The following is a 21,967-nucleotide window of genomic DNA, read 5'->3' on the forward strand; positions in this document are numbered from 1 at the left end:
TGACCTGGTTGCAGGCCATAAAGGACCTTAAGAAGCAGATAAGAGAAGTGGAGGAAAAGTTGGGAAGAGACATGAGAATGATGCAAGAAAGTTACAAACTGAGAGTCAACAGCCTGACCGAGGAAAATAACACCTTAAAAAACAGAGTGGCTCAAAGGGCAAAAGAGGAGAAGAATGCCTTAAAAAGCCAAATTTGCCACATGGAAAAAGAATATCAAAAGCTCACTGAGGAGAATCATTGCTTCAGAATTAGATTGGAGCAAATGGAAGCTGATGACTTCATGAGAAATCAAGATGCTGTTAAACAGATCCAACCAAACAAATAAAAGACTAGAAGGCAATGTGAAATATCTCATGGGAAAAACCACTGACCTGGAAAATAGATCCAGGAGATATAATTTAAAAATTATTGGACTACCTGAAAGCCATGATCAAAGTAAGAACTTAGAAATCATCTTCCAGGAAGTTCTCAAGTAAAACTGCCCTGATGTTTTAGAATCAGAGGGCAAAATAGAGGATGAAAGAATCCACCAATCACCTCCTGAAAAAGATCCCAAAAAGAAAACTCCTAGGAATATTATAGCCATGTTCCAGAATTCCCAGATTAAGGAGAGAATATTACAAGCAGCCAGGAAGAAACAATTTGAATATTGTGGAAACACAATCAGGATAACCCAGGATCTGGCAGCTTCCACACTGAGGGATCGAAGGGCTTGGAATATGATATTCCGGAGGGCAAAGGAGCTGGGATTAAAACCAAGAATCACCTACCCAGAAAAACTGAGTGTCATGTTTCAGGGGAAAATATGGTCATCCAGTGGACTAGAGGACTTTCAAGCATTCTTGATGAAAAAAACCAGAGTTGAATAGAAAATTTGACATTCAGATACAAGAAGCAAGAGAAGCATGAGAAGGTAAACAGGGAAAAGAAATAATAAGGAACTTATCAAAATTGAACTATTAACATTCCTACATGGAAAAACAATAATTGTAGCTGATGAAACTTTTCTCAGTATGAGAATAGTTAAAGGGAATAGAAATACACACACACACATATATGAAGGTATATGGACATATAAAGACATATGTGAATGTGTGTATATGTTTAAAGGTATACATAGATAGAGGGCACAGGACCAACTTAACAGGAAGGGATGATACTTAAAAGGTGAAATTAAGAGGTGAGAGGAATATAATGAGAGGAGATGGGGAGAGACAGAATTGGGTAAACTATCTCATATAGAAGAGGCAAGGGAAAATGTTTGCAATGGAGGGGAAGAATAGGAAGGGAAAAGGGAATGGGTCAACCTTATTCCCATTGAATTTGGCTTGGGGAGTGAATGAAATACACACTAAATAGGGTATCTCACCCTACAGGAGAGTAGGGGGGAAGGGGATGAGAAGGAAGGCAGGCTGGCAGGGAGGGAAGTTGGAAGCACCCACTTTTGAAAAGGGACGGGATCAAAGTAGACAATAGAACAGGTGGGAGGTGGAATAGGAGGGAGAGAAATGTAGTCAGTCTTAAATATATCTACTATGTTATTGTTTTGCATTAGCCACACATATACAACCTATACTGAACTGCTTGTCTTCCCAGTAAGGGTGGGTGACAAGGGAGGAACGGAATGAAACTGGAATTCAGTTTCAAAATCAAATGTTTAAATATATATACATATATATATATATACACACACTATTATTAATACTATTTTACATGTAATTGGGAAATAAGATATACAGGCACTCGGGCATAGAGATCCACCATGCCCTACTGGAAAAGTTGAAAGTGGTATGGGAGAAAATATGGAAGAGAGCAGACTGGAAGAGGGGATATCCTGTGGGACTGCTATTTTGGGGCTGTGGGTAGGAGAAAAATGGGGGGAAAATTTGTAACTCAAAATTTGGTGGAAATGAATGATATAAATCATAAGTTAATAAAGCATTTGAAAAATGAAAAAAAATCCTACCTGATCAAAGTGTATTATTCTTGTGATAACTTGCCATAGTCTTTTTACTAATATTTTATTTTAAATTTATGTATCTATATTCATGAGGGAGATTGGTCTATAATTTTCTTTCTCTGTTTTATCTCTTCCTGATTTAGGTATCAGTACCATATTTGTGTCACAAAAAGAATTTGGTAGGACTCCTTCACTAATTTTCCCAAATATTTTGTAGAGTATTGGAATCAATTGTTCTTTAAATATTTGATAGAATTCACTAGTAAATCCATCTAGCCCTGGAGATTTTTTTCCTAGGGAGTTCACTGATGACTTATTCGATTTCTTATTCTGAGATGGGGTTAAGTAATTTACTTCCTCTTCAGTTAATTTGGGAAACCTATATTTTTGTAAATATTCATCCATTTCACTAAGATTGTCAAATTTATGTGCATACAACTGGACAAAATAATTCCTAATTATTGTTTCAATTTCCTCTTCATTGGTGGTAGATTCGCCCTTTTCATATTTGATACTCATAATTTGGTTTTCTTCTTTTTTATCATATTGACTTAGGGTCTATCAATTTTATTGTTTTTTTTCATAAAATCAGCTCTTAGTTTTATTTATTAATTCAATAGCTTTCTTAATTTCAATTTTGTTAATCTCTCCTTTGGTTTTCAGTATTTCTAATTTAGTATTTAATTGCGAATTTTCAATTGCATGCCCAATTCATTTACCTCTCTTTTCTCTAATTTATTCATGTATGCACTCAGGGATATAAAACTTCCCCTAAGAACTGCCTTTGCTGCATCCCACAAATTTTGGTATGTTGTCTCATTATTGTCATTCTCTTGAATGATGTTACTGATTGTTTCTATGATTTCTTGTTTGACCCACTCATTCTTTAGGATTAAATTGTTTAGTTTCCAATTAGTTTTTAGTCTGTCTTTCCATGGCCCTTTATTGCATATGATTTTTATTGCATCATGATCTGAGAATGATTCATTTATTATTTCTGCCTTTCTGCACTGAATTGTGAGGTTTTTATGTCCTAGTACATGGTCAATTTTTGTGTATGTGTCATGTACCATCGAGAAGAAGGTATATTCCTTTTTATCCCCATTCAGTTTTCTCCAGAGATCTATCATACCTACACTCTCTAAAATTCTATTCACCTCCTTAACTTCTTTCTTGTTTATTTTGAGGTTGGATTTATCAAGGTCAGAGAGGGGGAGATTAACGTCTCCCACTAGTACAGTTTTGCTATCTATTTCTTCCTCTAATTCCCTTACCTTCTCCTCTAGGAATTTGGATGCTATACTACTTGGTGCATATATGTTAAGTAATTATTTAAGTTAATGTTTAATATGTTAAAATTATTTAAGTAATTATTCTTGATGGTGCCTTTTAGCAGGATATAGTTTCCTTCCTTATCTCTTTTAATTAGATCAATTTTTGCTTTTGCTTTATCTGAGATAAGGACTGCTACCCTGCTTTTTTTTACTTTAGCTGAGGCATGATATATTTTACTCTAGCCTTTTACTTTTACAGTGTGTGTATCTCTGTTTCAGATGTGTTTCTTGTAAACAGCATATTGTTTGATTATGATTTTTAATCCATTCTGCTATCCACCTCCGTTTTATGGGAGAGTTCATTCCATTCACAGTTATGATTATTATCTGTTTCTTTCCCTCCATCCTATTCCCTCCCCTTTTAATGCTTATATTTTTTCTCCCCTTCTCCCTTATCCTCCTTAATAGTTTTCCTTTTGGGGGGCCAGGGATGGTAAGGGCTTGGGGGAGGAGGGGGACGTGGGGGCGGGGGAGAAGGGAGGCCGCCGCTGCCACTCGCACTGGTTTCGCGCCTCCACCATGGCCATGATGATCCACGGCTTCCAGAGCAGTCACCAGGACTTTTCCTTTGGGCCATGGAAGCTGACGGCGGCCAAGACGCACATCATAAAGTCGGACAATGTGGAGAAATTAGCAGATGAGCTACACGTGCCATCTCTTCCTGAAATGATGTTTGGAGACAACGTTTTAAGAATCCAACATGTTTCTGGCTTTGGAATTGAGTTCAATGCAGCTGATGCTTTAAAATATGTAAACAACTACCAGGGAGTTCTTAAGGTAGCATGTGCTGAAGAATGGCAAGAGAGCAGGATGGAGGGTGAACACTCCAAAGAGATTATTAAACCATATGATTGGACCTATACGACAGATTACAAAGGAACGTTGCTTGGTGAAGCACTTAAGTTAAAGGTTGTGCCTACAAGAGATCATACAGAAATGGAGAAATTGAAAGCCAGGGAACAGATTAAATTTTTTGAGGAAGTTCTGTTGTTTGAAGATGAACTTCATGATCATGGAGTTTCAAGCTTAAGTGTGAAAATTAGAGTGATGCATTCCAGCTTTTTCCTGCTATTGAGATATTTTTTAAGAATTGACGGTGTGCTCATCAGGATGAATGACACAAGGCTTTACCATGAGGCTGACAAGAATTATATGTTAAGAGAACACACTTCAAGAGAGAGCAAAATAGCAAATTTAATGCATGTTCCACCAGCCCTCTTTACAGAGCCTAATGAAATATCACAATACCTATCTGTAAAGGAGGCAGTCTGTGAGAAGCTGGAGTTTCCAGAAAAAATGGATCTCAACCTTGGGGCAACACAGGAAAATACATGCATGAAATCTAAATAAAATGTCATACAATATGAGCTCTCGGTGGAACCCTCACTGGAGATGACTGCTTTTTGGGGGGGTCAGGGGAGGGCTGTCTTAGAGATAATGAGCTGCCTTGTATCCAGATTTTCTGTAGCCTTAAAGGTAACAAAGTGAAAGTTTGATGTAGGCAGGCTCTATACAGACTGCTGTTTGTACCACCTGTCCATATGTATCCATATCTAAAATTAATGGGAGACTAAATTGAACTAAGGTTTTCAGTTGTTATAGAATGGGACCTCAGCAGTAGATATTGATATTTCCTAAAGAGCAGTGAGAGGCAGTGGGCATGTAATTACCACAAATATTGTTTTGCATGAAAAGATTAATTAAAACAAATCTAGTAGTTCTTTTATAACTTTCACAGGATTCCTCAAAAATGAAAGATTGTGCATTTTGATAGCTTTTCAATTTTAGTTTTGCAGGAAAATGCTGATAAAAGGCACTGCTGGAAAGAAGTGACTTGAGTTCAAAAGTTAATCTCACATGTCATATTCACAGAGTAAGTTTATATTTTGCCTTGAAAAACATTATATTGAATGGGATTTTAAGGCAAAATGTTCATAATTAGAACCAAAACATTTATTTCCAGAATTTCATGCTAGATCATCCATTAAAACAGTGATTAATAGCCCACATCCTTAGCTGTGGCCCCCTCATGGACAGGTGTGCTGGTATCACAACTAGTTTTTGGCCAACATCTTGTAAAGGTAGGTGCCTCATTTTTGGTTCCGTTGTACTGATGTTTTTGTACTTCTGCCTTACATAACACCTTAAGGTGAATAAACATGCTGAAGCTGGTATCAGTACTGAGGAGTTGTAGGTGTATATCTATCGATTACATCTGGTTGCTGTTGCTGTTGTTTGTCCTTCATTCTTGAAGAGGACCATGAAATCTGGAAGGTGATTCCATGATTTACAAGTGAATTGGATTTAAGCGAGGGAGGGCTGTGCATAAGTCACCAGCCTCACTTTCTCCTCTGGAGCCATCTGGATCCAGTGGCAAGATACAGATCAGGATGACTGGAGATGGCCCTGCATGGGATCTGGTATTAAGGAGAAATATATTATACACTAAATCCTCAATCTAGATTTTTTTTTCACAAAATATTGGGGGTTGGCATGGGAAGGGGTAAGAAAATGAGGAGAAAATATTTTTAAAATAAAACCTAATTTTTATATTTAAATTTTCAGGTTTCTAATATGATAGGAGAGGGGACTCAAAAAGGGATAAACTTAGGACCCATGGAAAAAAGACTGGATAGCTTTACAGTGAAGTCCAAAAATATGTAAACATAGTCTTTTAAACATTTTATAGGATTTTTTTTTGCCTGTCTACATAGTATACATAAAGCAGAAAATAATTACTGTAGCATTGGGTAAGAGATTTATTGAAGCAAGTGGGTTTTTTGCTGCCATTTTAAAAAAGGAAGTAACAACTTTTTTGCTAGTTAGGAGGAATTGTTTTATCCTTACCTTCCTGTGAAGGACAGATCACTATAAATGGTCTTATTAACATCTTAAAAATAATATACAACTCTTCTGCCTTCATTCTTTGGGGAGGTTTTAGAGGTGATAAGGTATTAAGTTTATCTGTGAAGATACTGACTGAAAGGATCTGCCAAAGGGCCCCAGTCCTACCTAAGAAATTGTAGTTAAACCAGAAGGACCTGGACCCCTTAAGTCTCCTCCTCAGCTTACCTATCGTTTCAAAGAATGGTGCTGTTGTGATCCATCCAGAAAGTGGACCTTATTAGACAAGTTTAATCATAAACTGTTATGGAAATCCTTCAGCTTTTACTGTATCACCTCAAGGCAGATGTATGAAAACAATTTAATCTGCTTTGAGAAAATGCAACACATGTTTACTGGATCTATTCTTGTATGAAGGCATATGCTTTCTCTTTAGGAAAGAAAAGTGCGTATACTATATGTGACTACCTGATTAAAACGATTTTGTTTGCCATGTTGTCTTGAATGGAAAAGACTCCTTATCCAAACAGATTGCAAAATATTAGACTATCACAACTGAAAAGGACTGTATATCAGTTGGGATGTCTAACCTGTACTATCTCCCCCTGTATTGGTGTCTAGTCCCTTATTTCTTACTTTGAGTGTCTAATATTGGAGGGAATAAAAATAATGGATTACATTTGGGGGGAGGGCTCCAGTTGGAAAGGTAAGTATGTTTCTGAATACTTCATGACCAATTCACTACGATATTACTATATAAAAATACATATGAAACAACTTGTTGTCCATTGTGTTGACACATCGTTTTGTATCATTTGTTCAAAATGTCCTCATTTTTTTGTAAGTGAAAAATAAACAAGGAATTACTGGACAAAAAAAAAAAGAGTTTTCCTTTTGACCACCGCCTCTCTCAGTATTCCCTTATCAGCCCCCCTCCCTTTTTCTCCCCTTCCCCCTTACTTCCCTCCCTACTAACCACTCCCCCCCACCTCTTTCATAGCCATTTCTCCTTCCTACTGCCTGTAGGATATTTTTTTTTTAAGCAATCGGGGTTAAGTAACTTGCTCAAGGTTACACGGCCAGTTATTTTTTGGTGTGGTGCTAAGTATCTGAGCCTGGATTCGATCCCCAGGTCATCCTGACACTGGGGCCAATGCTCTTACTCGCTGTGCTACCTGGCCGCCCCAGCCTGTAGGATATTTTTATACTTAATGAAGTATGTTATTTCTTCTTTGCACCAAGAGTGACGGGAACAAATCTCATGCAAAGTTCCTCTCCCTCCTCTCTTTCCCTCTAATATGATACGTTTTGCGTCTCTTCTCCATAGAGTCCAATGCTTAAGTGGTTGTTATTCTCTCCTTGTACCAGACCCAGCAAGGGAAAAGCTCATATAATATTCATCTCCCTCCCTTCTTTTCCTCTGCTATATTGTTTTTATGCCTCTTTGTGTGGCATAATTTACCCTTTTCCACTTCATTCATTCCTCTTCTTCCACTGCAGTCCCTTTCTAGCCCTTAATAAGATTTTTTTTTAATCGTCATTTTGTGTAATTTATACTCATACCCTCTACTTGTCTATAAACAGTTTGCTCTTATTAAATAACAGGGTGTGTGTGTGTGTGTGTGTGTGTGTGTGTTTTCCTTGTTTACCTTTCTATGTCACTCTTGCATCTCGTAATTGGAGGTTGAATTTTCCATTGAGCTCTGGCTTTTTCATCAGGAAGGTCTGGAAATCTGTTATATCATTGAATGACCATATCTTTGCCTGGAAGAATATGCTCAGTCTCGCTGGGTAGGTGATCCTTGGTTGTAACCCGAGATCTTTTGCCTTGTGGAAAATTGAATTCCATTGCCTCCGATCTTTCAGTGTAGAGGCTGCCAAATCCTGTGCAATCCTCACTGTGGTTCCTTGATATTTGAATTGTTTCTTTCTGGTCACTTGAAGTATTTTCTCTTTTACCTGGTAGTTCTTAAGTTTGGCCACAACATTTTGAGGACTTTTCAATTTGGGATCTCTTTTAGCAGGTGTCCGGTGGATTCTCTCCATTTCTATTTTACCCTCAAGTTCTAGTGTCTCAGGGCAGTTTTCCTTAATGAGCTCTTGGAGAATGCTGTCCAGGCTTATTTTTTCATCACGATTTTCTGGTAGGCCTATGATTCTCAGGTTCTCTCTCCTGGATCTGTTTTCCAGGTCAGTTATTTTTCCATTGAGATATTTTATCTCGTTTTCTAATTTTTCATTCTTGTTGTTTTGTTTGACTAATTCTTGGTTCCTCATAGAGCTATTTGTTTCAATTTGGTTGATTCTGGTTTTTAGCAAAACATTTTCCTTGCTTAGTTTTTGGAGCTCTTTTTCCATATCATACACTTTTCTTTTTAAGGAGCTATTTTCTTCATTATGTTTTTCTAATGCTGCAATTTTGATTTTAAAAGAATTATTCATTTTGTCTTCTATCTCTCTCATTTCGTTTTCAAAGTTCCTTTTGACCTTATCTAGGAGAACTTTCTGTGCTTGGGACCCATTCCCTGCTGATGTTTCAGCTGTGGATGTGGAGTCCACACTGTCTCCCTCTGAGTTTGGTTCTCTCAGGATAGTAAGACTCCAGAGTCTTTGTAGTCTGCTTTCTACCCATTTTGAGGCAGAGCCCTAGCCATGCCCTTCCTCTAGGGTTCCAAAGCCTTTACTGTAAGGGTTTTGCCCTGGAGCAATAGTTACTATGTTTCGGGGGGGGGGGGGTGGAGCAGGCTGGGTTCACTCTGCCATCCTGGTCCTTGGAAGTCCTGATAGGGTTTTTTGTTTTTTTTTTTAATTTCTGGGCTATGGAGTGGTAGTCCCAGAAGGGGTCCTGCATTTGGTTCTTACCTTTCTCTTTCCAGTTCCAGCCCTTTGGTGAAAGGCCTGGTAGTGGCCCTTGTGGTTGGTGGGACAACTTGCCCCCCTCATTGGTCAGGCCTCCTCTCGGCCTGCCCCTGTGTACAGTACCATCGCTTCTGGGGCCTGCCCCTGCGTGCAGCATCGTCACTTCCTGGCCCCCAGTTTTGTTTTTTTGTTGTTTTTTTTTTTTAAGCAATTGGGGTTAAGTAACTTGCTCAAGGTTACATGGCCAGTTGTTTTGTGTGGGTGCCAAGTATCTGAGGCCGGAACCAATCCCGGGTCTCCCGACGCCAGGGCTGGCGCTCTTACTCACTGTGCCACCTGGCCACCCCCCAGTTGTTTTTTAATGGTAGAATAAATAAATAGAGAAGAGGAAAAAAAATAAATCTAGTCCATAAACCCCAAGGTTTCACTGATCAAAATTTACATTCCTTTGGGCAGAACACCCACCAGTACGGATATGACTTCCTAAGTGGAAATAGGGAGCGGGGGAAGGAAGGAAGGAAGAAGGGAGCTTAACTGAAACTGGCCAACTGGGTCCCCAGTGGGACAGCTTCTACTACTCACAAACTGTTGTTTTTCCTTTGTTCTCAAAGAGGACCAATAACATCAGGAAGGTGATGTCTTGACTTGTAAGTGAATTGAATTTAAGTGAGGAAGGGCTGTGCAAAGTTACCAGTCTTACTTTCTCCTCTGGAGCCATCTGGGTCCAGTGGCAAGATATAGATCAAGATGACTGGAGATGCTCCCCCCATTGTATCTTAGTGGCTAAGTATATATAGTCTAGTCCCCATCAGCACCTCCTTCCCTTTTCAATTTAAAGCCTTTTTAAATTAAATTTGCTAGACTCTAAGCAAATATATTCTTAACAGTCCTTGTTAGGTGGACTCCAGCCCTGTCTATGAACTTGTCATTCCTATTCTTTAAATAAAAACCTATATTTTGAGGAATTCTTACATTTTAAAGTTCATATCCACAGAGCAAGGTATTGAAAGCAGAGTAGCCCTGGGATCACACAACAGTGATCAGAATTACATTTTAAAAGTGGGAGGCAGGCCTTAATGATCATTTTGTCCAACCCCACAATTTTAGAGATGAGGAAACTAAGGCCCAGAGTAGACACAATGGCTATCACAGAAATTCAGACTTGGAAGGTATTAATGGTCTTCTAATCCAACATGTATTGCAGCAAAAATTCCCTCTATAAAAATCTTCCCAATTTGTCATACAGCCTCTATATGAAAATCTCTAATACTTAGTAATTCACTATCTCTGAAAGCTATCCATACTTTGGGTAGCTCTAATTGTTAGTAAGTTTTTCCTCAAATGAAGCTGAAATCAACCTTTCAAATTCCAACTACTGTTTCAAGTTCTGCCCTCTAGGGTCAGTCAAGAAGAACAAATTTCTTCCACGAAAGCTCTTCAAGTACCTGAAGACAGTCAATAAAAGAGCCTGCTTTGGGCTAGGCTTGGGAAACACTGGAGATACAAAGAAAATTTCAAAGATAGTCCTTGCTATCAAGGAGCTCCAAGTCTAACGGGAGAAACAACAAGCAAACAACTATGTAAAAACAAGATACAGTAAATACAGGAGACACTGGATTACATGATTAACAGAGAGAAGACACTAGCAGTCTGCCAGTCAGCAGGCACTTACATGTCTGCTATGGGCCAGGCACTATGCTAGGTGCTCTCGGTCTAATGGAACATTTGAGGAGGATCAGGAAAGGCTTTTTGTAGAAGGTGGGGCTTGAAGGAAGCCAGGGAAGCCAACGGGTGGAGATATTCCTTCAAACAGTCTCTTCTCCAAACTAAACTTGTCCAATTCCTTCAAAAGATCCTCATATAATATGGACTCTAGTCGTTCATCATGTTCTCAATGGTCACTATCTGCTGGAAGTGCTTCCATTTGTCAGTATCCCATGTAAAATGTGCAGCTCATCAAAGAGCACAATACTTCAGATGCGACCTGACCAAGGCAGAGTTCAGAAGGACTATAACCTCCCTTGTGATGGGCATGTTTCTATCAATGCAGGCTGAGGCCACATTGGTGACAGTTTTTGATTTTGTATCTAGGATAATAATCGATCCTGGTTTTTTGTTTTGTTTTTAAAGTAAGGGTCTCTCCACCACACCCAAGGTGGAAATGCAGGGGCTCTGCAGAGGCCTTTCCCACTACTGATCAGTGCAGAGGCTCTGACTTGCTATTTCTGATCTCAGCCAGTTCGTCCTGCCTTAGGCAACCTGGTGGCTCCCCCCACTCAAGGGGGCTCATCATATTGATGCTGCACTTAGTGGGGAAACTGAATTAGCTAGTCCACTAGAGCTCAGACCTCCCAATGCTCAAGAGATCCCCCAGCCTCAGCTTCCCTGGCAGCTAGAATTACAGGTATGTGCCACCACATCCACAGTTTCTATCCTTACTCGAGCTCAAGAGGAATTCTAAAGTGACATGAAAGAGTACAGCCAAGCCCTGCTCCTTCTATAACTACCTCAAGAACAACAACAAGGTATAGCCAAATGAAACACGAGGTGAACAAATCAAAGAAATAACAAGAATTCACAGTAAGGTGCTCTCCACTGAGGTGGTGGCAAGCCAAGAAAGATCACATTACAAGTTCCAGATGATACCCAGCTTCACTCAGAGTCACTGAAGGAGGGTAAGTGCCTAGAGGCATGTCCTGTGTTGGCCATGATTGACTGATTTATCACCTATTCATGCAAGAATGTGTCCCTCAGTGGCTGTGACTGTCTGGCTCAGTGTCCATCCCCTTCACAACTGTACAGCATGGTAGCCACAACTATCTGGAGTGTCATCTGTCCAGGCCAATCCTGAAAAGAGGGCCCAGAAACTACTAGGGGTATGCCACTGGACTTCCTCCAGGCTTGAATTGAGAATTCTGCATGCCTGCTAGTATTCCACCCCTCCCACACCAGAAACTATGCTAAGGGATTAATCAGCAGGACAGTAACTCCAGCAAACATTTAAGTCAAAAGAAGTTTTGAAGAAACAGAAAGAAGCCTAAGTCAGGAGAAGAAAGGACTTATAATACTCATTCTAGACTAAACTAGACTGAATAAATTAGCAAACATAAGAAAACTCCATTATAAGCTTGCTGATTACATGAACTGATGCAAAATAAAGTGAACAGAACCAGAAAAATTGCTGTACATAGAAACAGCAATATTATATGATGAAAAACTGTGAACAACTCAGCTCTTCTCAGTAAAACAATGATAGAGATAATACCAAAGGACTCATGATGAAAAATGTTATCTACCTCTAGAAAAAGAAGTGATGTTGTTTGAATATAGACTGAAGCATACTATTTTTCACTTTCTTTTCTTGAGTCTGCTTATACAAAATGACTAACATGGAAATGTTTTACGTGATTTCACATGTATGACCTACATAAGCTTGCTTACCATCTCAGGAAGGGGGGAAAGAAAAGGTGGAGGGATAGAATTTGGAACTCAAAACTTAAAAAAACTAAATTTCAAAACCATTTTAACATGAAATTTGGGAAAAAATAAATTTTTTTTAAAAAAGAATGCTTAAAAAAAGGAGCTTGTCAACCCATTAGGAACATATCAATGAAGATATATTTTGAATTAAGATAATACAAGAAGAAAACTCCAGAAGAAAATAATTCTGCAGCAAATACATGTAAAATAGCAGCAAAAAGAATGCATTGACCAAAATGACTATGGAATTCAAGGAGTACTAAAGGAAATCAAGGAAGATGTAAAGAGTTAAATTAGACTCTGTGAAGGAGGAAAAGAACTTAGAAGGAACATAAAAAATTTAGATTGGAAGCTGGACAAACTTAGCAAAGTAGAGGACACTCTAAAAATAGGACAAAGGAAATGGGATGGAAAAATTTTAATAATAAAAATAAAGAATATCAAAGTTAAAACACTAAAAAATGGAAAAATGTGAGAGAACTTTTTCACATATTTTTATTGCTTTCATGACATCTTTTGTTTTTACTTTGTTTACATATGCCCCATGTATCACTCTTCCTCCCTCTTCCCAGTCCCCACTGAACTTTAATGACTTTGGAGAAGATAGTAAGGCTGACTACTAGATATCCCCTTTGTGATGTCACTGGTCCTCTTTAAGAATGAACAACAGCCTTATAAAAGTCTCTTCAAAATAAAAATTTCTCATTATCTATTGTTTTACAGTACCTAACTTTCCCTCATATCCTTCCCTTTTGCCCCTCTCTGAGCAATGGTTCATGTAAGTCTTTCCATGTTTCTCTGTATTCATCATGTTTGTTGTTTCTTACAGGAGAAAGATATTCCATTGCATTCACATACCACAGTATATTTTTAGCCACTCCCTAACCAATGGGAATCAATTTTGTTTCCAGTTTTTGGCAACCACAAAAGTTCTAACGTAAATATTTTAGTCTATATAGTTATTCTTTTTTTGTCAATGATTTCTTTAGGGTATGTACTTAACAATGGACTTTCTGGATCAAAGCATATCCCCTGTCTGAAAATAAGATTTGAAGGTCATAAATAAGATGCATGGGGTTATAAAGGAAATCAATTATACTGAAACACATTTATTATCAAATATATATTTTTTTAAAGTTCATGTGGACCTCAAAAAGAACTCAGGGTACAGACATTTAAGTCACTATTTGCATAATCCTAAATTGCTTTCTTGAATGGTTGCACCAATTCACAGCTGTAGTAACAATTCATTATGTGCTTCTCTTTTCACATCTCTGTCAACACTGACAATTCCTCTTTTGTCAACTTTGTCATTTTGCTATGTATAAGGTAAAATTTCAGGGTTGTTTTAATTTACATTTCTCTTATTCTTAACTATATGGAATATTCTTTTATACAGTTAATAGTTTGCAGTTTTGGGTTTGTTTGTTTTTTTGCTTTTTGGAAGGGGGAAGGCAGGGCAGTTGGAGTTAAGTGACTTGCCCAAGGTCACATGGCTAGTAAGAGTTAAATGTCTAAGGCTGGATTTGAACTCGGGTCCTCCTGACTCCAGGGCCAGTGCTCTATTCACTGTGCCACCTAGCTGCCCCCAATTTGCAGTTCTTTTGAGAAATGTTTACTCAAGTTTTTAATACTTCTCTGTTGGGAAATGCTTTTTGGTTCATATGAAAGGGAAGGATAAAGAAAATAAGTATTTATTAAGTGCCTACTATGTACTACTTACTAGGTATTATGTTAAGTACTTTACAAATATTATCTCATTTAAAATTTACTTTAAAAGACAACTAATATGAATAACAAGGATGATAATGAATTTGTAAACTAAATGAAAAAGCATTGAATAAGTGCTTTACTATGTGTCACTGTATTAAGTGCTGATGAAACAAAGAGGAAAAAGGAGACAGTCTCTGTTCTCCAGAAGCTCACATACGAACTACAGGAGACAACACATCAATCAAAGTTCAGCTGCAGCATGGATGGAAAGGCTTGGAATTCTTAAAGGTTCAGTGGTGGGGCAAATGGAAAATCTAAGGGGTCCTCAAGCTGTGTTAGTAGTTCAGATGACAGCGCAGGAGTTCTGTGTGTAGTAGAGGTAGAGCAGAGGGTAAGGTCTGGAACTAAGCCTATCACCTAGTGGCAGGGTAGACGACAAAGCTTGATGGACTTCCATTTCACTGAAAAGGAACAAAGTTGGTGATTCTGATGTCATCCAAGCCATTTGAACGAGCAAGCAGTTCAGCTAGAGGAGGGAAATTCAGGGGCAGGGTGCTCCTTCCTAGTAGTAGTGGGTCTTCCTGTTACCCAGTCATCTAGGATGGTTTCTGGGACAGTCTGGGAGAGCACCACAAGTAGTGGCAGCTCTTCCTACTTCCTGACTCTAATAAAATAAAAATCCTAGATACTGTATTTGAAAAAGTGAAGGAAGAAAATTACCCAAAACTATTGGGACCAAAGTATAGAAAGAATGCAAAATCAACAACTTGAAAGAAACTTTAATTCAATAAGAAATGTGATTGGTAAACTCCTTCACTTTCACATCTCTGAATTCCAGGTTATTATCACTTTTGTTTCTTTGATGAGATGAAACCACTATAGATCCAAATTTTTCTATTCTGCCAGTTCTTTTTATTGTATAGGCCATAGATTGTTTTCACAATTCTTTTCCCTTTTAAATCATTCAGGAACATCCTACTATGGTTCCATGCTTTCTTGGGAATTCATTGGCTCCTTGATCTCATCAAGTGTTGATGCATTTTCCTTTGTAATATTTATTTCTAGATGCCTGAAATCTTTACTTAATCTGGAGGTCATCTTTCCTCCTGCTATTAAAATTTTTCTATTGTTTTACCTGCTTATGCTCAAAGTCTTTGATTTTTTCTTCCTGAGATCTTTGGTAATTTCAGGCTTTCCCCCCATGATTTAATCCTATTGTCTACTTTCTGATTCCCTTTCCTTTGATAGCTGCTTCCTAGGGACTGGGATTTCAAACCGAATCAGTTTCTCCTTTGTTCAAGTGACCTGGGGGGGGGGGGAAGGGGTGACAGAACTGGTACCAGGTGATACTAGAATCTTTAAGGACTAGTGCAGTGAGACACACACACACACACACACACACACACACAAGTGGTACCGGGTGATACTGGGATCTTTAAGGACTAGTGCAGTCACACACACACACACACACACACACACACACACACACACACACCACACCCTCTGCTGAATTCTGTTCCAGAAAAGTGTTGACAAGCTGTTATTGCAGCTTGAGCACATTTAGGCCATTTGCATTTATTTCCCCAACACTACAAGGAGGTGGGGGGGAGGGGTAGGAGGGGATGGAGTATCGAGTTGAGTACTTTAGCAAGCATGTGGGTTAGCTTGCACAGTCCTGCTGCCAGGAGCATGGGGAGAGGAAGGGGTGCTGAATGAGTGTTAGTTAGTTCATAGGTTTTTAATGTTTGAGTGTCTGGTGTCCTAGACCATAAAGAAAGCTAAAATTGCTTTACCTATTGTGCTTTGGAGAAACTTGAGAGGTCATGAGAATCAGAGAAAATATCTAGGTCTCCATCTTGGTCACATGACCCAGAAGTTGGTGCTTACAGGTCAAAGAAAAAATACTACAAATAGGGAGAGACAGTTTACCAAGGAACCTAATGAGAATCACAGAGCAAAGATGTGAAAAGAAAAACTGGTTTGTGATATATCAAAAGCTAAAATAAAAAGGCCCATACCCAAGAATAACATCCTGAAAAGCTGAGCTTAATCCTACCAGAGTAAAAGCCAGACCTTTCACATAATTTGCTGCTTTTAAGCATTCCCAATGAGAGAATTAGAATAAAGTAGAAACTTTGAAGTGCAAACACAGGAAACAAGAAAAACTTAGAAAGGTTAACAAGTTTGAGGATCTTGAAAGGAATAAATGATGATCTTGAAAAGGAGACAAATGACTCTTGTCCTTTCAGAAGTCCACCACAACTCTAAGAGTCTACAAAAGAACAAAGAAAGAAACTCAGAGCTCAGTGTTTTGTTTTAAGAAAACTATAAAGGGTGAGGGAAGGAAGAATACCCTAGGGATGAAATGGGGAGGATGAGGGAAGAGTTTAATATTTTCATAACAAGAGTAAGACAGGAGATTATACAAGCATTTCAAATGGGTGTGCTTCATTCTTATCTAAGCAGGGCAGGGAAGGTTGAGGGAGGTAGTATAGTACAGATGTAATAAAGTAAATAAAAACTGGGCTAGAGGGAGGAGAAGCATTTAAAAGAGATGGGGAGTTGTGTGCGGACAAATCACAAAAACAAAGCACTTTAGTTACAGAGGGCTGATAATGAAAAGGAAAATTAGAGAAAGAAAAGGGAAGACCAAGTAATTTCAATTTGGGTGAAATGAAAGAAGAGAATACTGAGATCAAACTGTTCAACTCCAGACAACTAAAGGTGATTTACTTCTTCCCTCCACTTTTCTTTTTTTTCTTTAAAATAGAGACAGAGGAAAAGAAAAGAAACAATATAATAATTTATAATGAAGAGGAAAACAAACCTAGCAATCATAACTGTGAATGTAAATGGCATGAAAAGGTGAAAGGGGTGCCAAAATTGATCAGACAACACCACCCAGCAATTTGTTCTTTGTAAGAAATATGTTTAAAGCATAAAGATTTATGCAGAGTTGAAATGAGGGGTTGGAACAGAATCTATTGTGTTTCAGCTGAATCAGAAAAAGTTGGGGTAGCAAACACAGACAAGAAAACAGTAACAATAAGCATGGTTAAGAGAAGCAATAAAACAACATTACGCTTAAAGACACCTCAGGTTTTGAAACAATATCAATTTTAAATGTATGTACCAAGCTGAATATTGTAAATACTTAAAGAAAAAGTCAGATGAACTACAAGTAAAAATGAGCAAAAAACCCCACAACATTCATTAAAGAATTCAATGTGTTCTTTTCAGACTTCAGCAAATCTAACAAAAAAGTAAGCATCCGACTAAAATGTTGCATATTAAAAGGCTGCTAGTGGGGGTGGCTAGGTGGCGCAGTCAGTAGAGCACCAGTCCCGGAGTCAGGAGGACCAGAGTTCAAATCCGATCTTAGACATTTAACACTTACTAGCTGTGGGACCTTGGGCAAGTCACTTAACCCCAATTGCCCTGTCTCCCCCCCCTCCAAAAAAAAATAAAAGGCTGGTAGAAATAGGTGGCACTTGGAATCATGCTTAAGAGATCTAGGAATTCCAAGAGGCAGAGGTGAGAGAGAAGCATCCCAAGAACAGGGAATGGGACCCTAGGACCATAAATTTAAAGCTGGAAATCACCTTAGAAGCCATCAAGTCAAACCTGTTAATTTTACAAATGAGAAAAACAGAGGGAAGCTAAATAACTTGTCTAGGATCATGCAGCTAGTGTCTGATGTAAGATTTGAATTAGGTCTTCCTGACATCAAGTCTTGTGCCTTCATCACAACCCCACATCACCTCTAACAGACCATGACAAGGCACAGAGGAAGAAGATATGATGCGTAGAGCGAACAGCAAGTTGGCCAATTGGTCTGAAACACTGAGTTGAGGGAATAATGTAGGATCTACCTAGAAAGATGAACTAGATTGTCAAGCTCCTTAAGTACCAAAAGGATTCTTTACTTTATTCTAGAGGCAACAAGGATCCAGTAAAGGTTCATGAGGGGGCAAGTGCTATGGTCAGGTGAATAACTTTAGCAACAATTTGGCAGCTATATGGAAGGTATATTGAAAAGGTAAAAAGTTCAAGGTAGGAGGACCAATTTAGGAGGCTACCGCAATAGGTCAAGGGAGAGGTGATGAGGTTCTAAATTAGAACAATCATGGAACAAGTAGAGAGAAGAAGATAGACATGGAAGATTCTGAATAGCTGGAACTGTGTAGATATGAGACAAAGGATAAATAAAAGCGACTGAAGAAGTTAATAATTATGATTCTTTTCCAGTCCTGCTGCTTTCTAATTTTGCAAAGAACCTAGAGTTTATCATCTCCTTTGACATATCTGGTCTGTCATCAATGGTATACAAGCTTTCCATTTCTTGACTGATCTAACCTGTTTTTTTTTTGTATGTGTTGAGATTTTTGTGATTATAAATAACCAGAAATTTTCCACATCCTTCTTCTCTAGGGGTTCTCCTATTCCTCTGAAAGTTTTTGATTGGTACTAAATTGCCTATTTTGTCCTTTGTGCTTCTTTGATTCTTTGTCTCATCTTAACTTCTGACTTTTATTTTTCAATTGCTGATTATCAGTCAGTCAGCAGACATTTATTAAACATATACGACATCCCAGACATTGTGCTAAGAACTGAAGATACCCAAAAAAGTAAAGTAACATGGTGGTCCTTGTAGTCAAACAGCTCACATTCTAATTGTGGATAATTTTTTCCAGATTCTATCCTCTTTTTTGTTGCCTTCAATTGCAGAATATGGTGTTTATGTTTGTTGGTTGGATTCATTTGTTGGTTTTTCTACCACGTGAACTGGCTAGATATCGATTAATCTTCCAGTAATTTTCTGCAGATCTTCCTAGTCACTTCTGACATGGAAACGTCTGACATCTTTCCATGTTCCTTGATAACAACACCTTCTGTCCTATTGTTCTCACCATAGCAATGACCTTCACATTTACTGGTCTGAAAAATTTCTGAAATGTTTTTACACTTTCTGTCAAATATTGTGAGAGAATGCTCTCATTAATGATGTCCATCACAAATGCCAGCTTTTAAAATGTACTCTGCTTGAATATAGTTGGTCTGCTAGTTGGATTCATGTCATCAAACTCAGAAAGGCTTTGTGAAATTCCAGGCTAAGTATGCCAATTTCCTTTTCATAAAATCTCCATTCTCACTCATAACACATCCTTCACCAGGTATCAAAATCCTGACATTACTATCATCACAACATTTCAGGAACACATCTCTCCACTCACACAGCCACCACCCCAGTTCAAGCTCTCATCAGCTCTTGCCCAGACAATTGCAATAGTCCTTTAATTTGTCCACCAGTCTCAGTTCTCACTCTAATCAATCTATCATCCAAAGGGCTGCCAAAGTGATTTTCCTCAAGTACAGGTCTGACCATGTTACTCTATTACTTTCTTCTTTGTGGCTTTAAGAGATTTTCACAAACAAGTCCCATTTTTCTACAACCTGGCCAAATAGTGGCCTATTTGGTATTTCTCATGTAATGTTCCATTTTCCGTCATGAAGCTTTTTTTTTCTTTTTTTTTTTTTAAAGCAATTGGGGTTAAGTAACTTGCTCAAGGTTACATGGCCAGTTATTATTTCTGGGTGTGGTGCTGAGTATCTGAGCCCGGATTTGATCCAGGTCATCCCGACACTGGAGCCGGTGCTCTTACTCGCTGAGCCACCTGGCAAAATTCTTCTTTTCAATGTAATTCCTTCTGTAGTATGCATAGTACAAATATGCTCCCATTTTATTTATTTTTTGGGGGGTTAAGTAACTTGCTCAAGGTTACACGGCCAGTTATTTCTGGATGTGGTGCTGAGTATCTGAGCCCGGATTTGATCCAGGTCATCCCGACACTGGAGCCGGTGCTCTTTCTCGCTGAGCCACCTGGCCCCCCCAAACCTGTTAAGTAGATAGTATAGGCATTATTTCCTACCTACTATTTTTTTTTAAGCAATCAGGGTTAAGTAACTTGCTCAAGGTTACACGGCCAGTTATTTATGGATGTGGTGCTGAGTGTCTGAGCCCGGGATTCGATCTCCAGGTCGTCCCAACACTGGAGCCGGTGCTCTTACTCGCTCTTGTCTTTGCTCTTGCCTTTGTATTCTCAATGCTTAGCACAATTATTGGCAAATATTCAGCACTTAATTCATTATTGATTAACTGATTAATAGATCTAGACATAAATAACACCAAAATCCATCTGGAAAAATGAAAGGCCAAGAATCTTAAAGGAATTAACAAAAAAACAGGTAAGAAATAGCCTAACGCTATCATATTTCAAAATGTAGTTTAAATCAGTTACAGTTTGTTGGTCATGGCTTAAAAAAATAGAAAAGTTGATCAATGGAACAGAAAGACCCAGAGGTCATTTAACACAATATCCTAGCATTCAATAATCCAAACAACACAAACTCCTGGGATTTACTCCTATTGGTAAAGAACTGCTATGAAAATTTAAAAGTTTGGCAGAAATTTATTTTAGACCAACATTTTATATAACAACATGCTCCAAATGAATATATAACCTAAATTTAAAAAGTCAGGTCATTGTTTTTAAAGCAATTGGGGTTAAGTAACTTGCTCAAGGTTACACAGCCAGGTGTTTCTGGGTGGGTGCTAAGTATCTGAGCCCAGATTCGATACCAGGTCTCCTGACTCTGGGGCTGGCACTCTTACTGTGCCACCTGGCTGCCCCTTTTAAAAATCTCTTCTTGAGAATGCTCTTCATCTTTTTGGTTTTTGCTTTTTTGGAGAGGGTAAGGTAGCGCAACTGGGGCTAAGTGACTTGCACAAGGTCACATGGGTAGTTTTTGTGTTAAGTGTCTGAGGCCAGATTTGAACTCAGATCCTCCTGACTCTAGGGCCAGCGCTCTATTCACTGCACCACCTGGCCACCCTCGAGGTAATTTTTTAAAATTAGAAAATAAAAGGAGATACCTTTTATGGCTATGATTAAGAGAGAATTCTCAATAAGGGAAGGAAGTTGTTATAAAATATAAAAAATATACATAAATTTAAAAAGTATTTGCATAAACAAAATCAATGCCACTCGAAGAGAAACTAACTAGGAAAAAATTTATTTTCTGAAAAAGACCCAATGGCCAAAATATATAAGAAATTACTGCAAATAAATACAAATTAGAGATCTTCTCCCAAAATAAAATAGTAAATTATTTATTAAGTGTTTATTACATGCTGGTTACCATACTAAACACCATGGAAAAAGAATCAAGGAAACAAGACAGTTTTTGTCCCCAAAACATTCTAATAGGGTAAAGCAATACTAAATGATAGTGTGAAAGGGCCGTGGTCTTGGAGAGGTTAAGGCACATGACAAAACAATGAGAATATGGAATGGAAGTAGCATAAAGGCCTGGGCCAGCACAAAATATGGTGAAAGTTTACCTATAAGAGCTGAGGGACCAAAGGGTAGAGAGTTCAAGGTTTTGGTGGGAGGGAGATGGGCCAGGAGCAGAAGTCATCCGGTGAATATGGCTGACAAGTGATAATAATAATTCTAATAATACTTATGATAACAATAAAAATAATCATGTGGAATAAAAATATAAGAATTAGAGCCATTCCCCTCAAAATAAGAGGTCAAAGGAAACGAACAGGCAATTTTCAAAAGAAGGTAGTAACCCTAAAGAATAATACTTCAACTCCCTAATAAATAAGAGAATCATACATTAAAACAACTCTAAAGTTTTGCCTCATACCTAATAGTATGAAAAAGACAAGAGATCAAAATGGAGAATACTGGAAGAGCTGGGGAAAAT

General features: G+C 38.3%; 2 protein-coding genes across 8 annotated transcripts in view; one reads left to right on the forward strand and one right to left on the reverse strand.

Moving 5' to 3' along the window:
- Positions 1-21,967, reverse strand: part of MVB12B (multivesicular body subunit 12B) — a 324,028-nt gene that overhangs the window by 193,198 nt on the left and 108,863 nt on the right. The gene's annotated exons all lie outside the window — the stretch shown is intronic.
- LOC138157185 (TIP41-like protein) lies at positions 3,750-4,659 on the forward strand. The gene has a single exon (XM_069082721.1). It carries the CDS (start codon positions 3,815-3,817, stop codon positions 4,643-4,645), a length of 831 nt encoding a protein of 276 aa, XP_068938822.1. The 5' UTR covers positions 3,750-3,814; the 3' UTR covers positions 4,646-4,659.

The sequence above is a fragment of the Petaurus breviceps genome, unplaced genomic scaffold, assembly GCF_028583685.1.
Source record: "Petaurus breviceps papuanus isolate PSGF00001 unplaced genomic scaffold, PetGlider_PUasm1.0 171, whole genome shotgun sequence".
NCBI classification, from domain to species: Eukaryota; Metazoa; Chordata; class Mammalia; order Diprotodontia; family Petauridae; genus Petaurus; species Petaurus breviceps.

Coding starts and splice junctions, on each gene's coding strand:
- LOC138157185 (XM_069082721.1), top strand. CDS start 3,815: ATGGCCATGATGATCCACGGCTTCCAGAGCAGTCACCAGGACTTTTCC.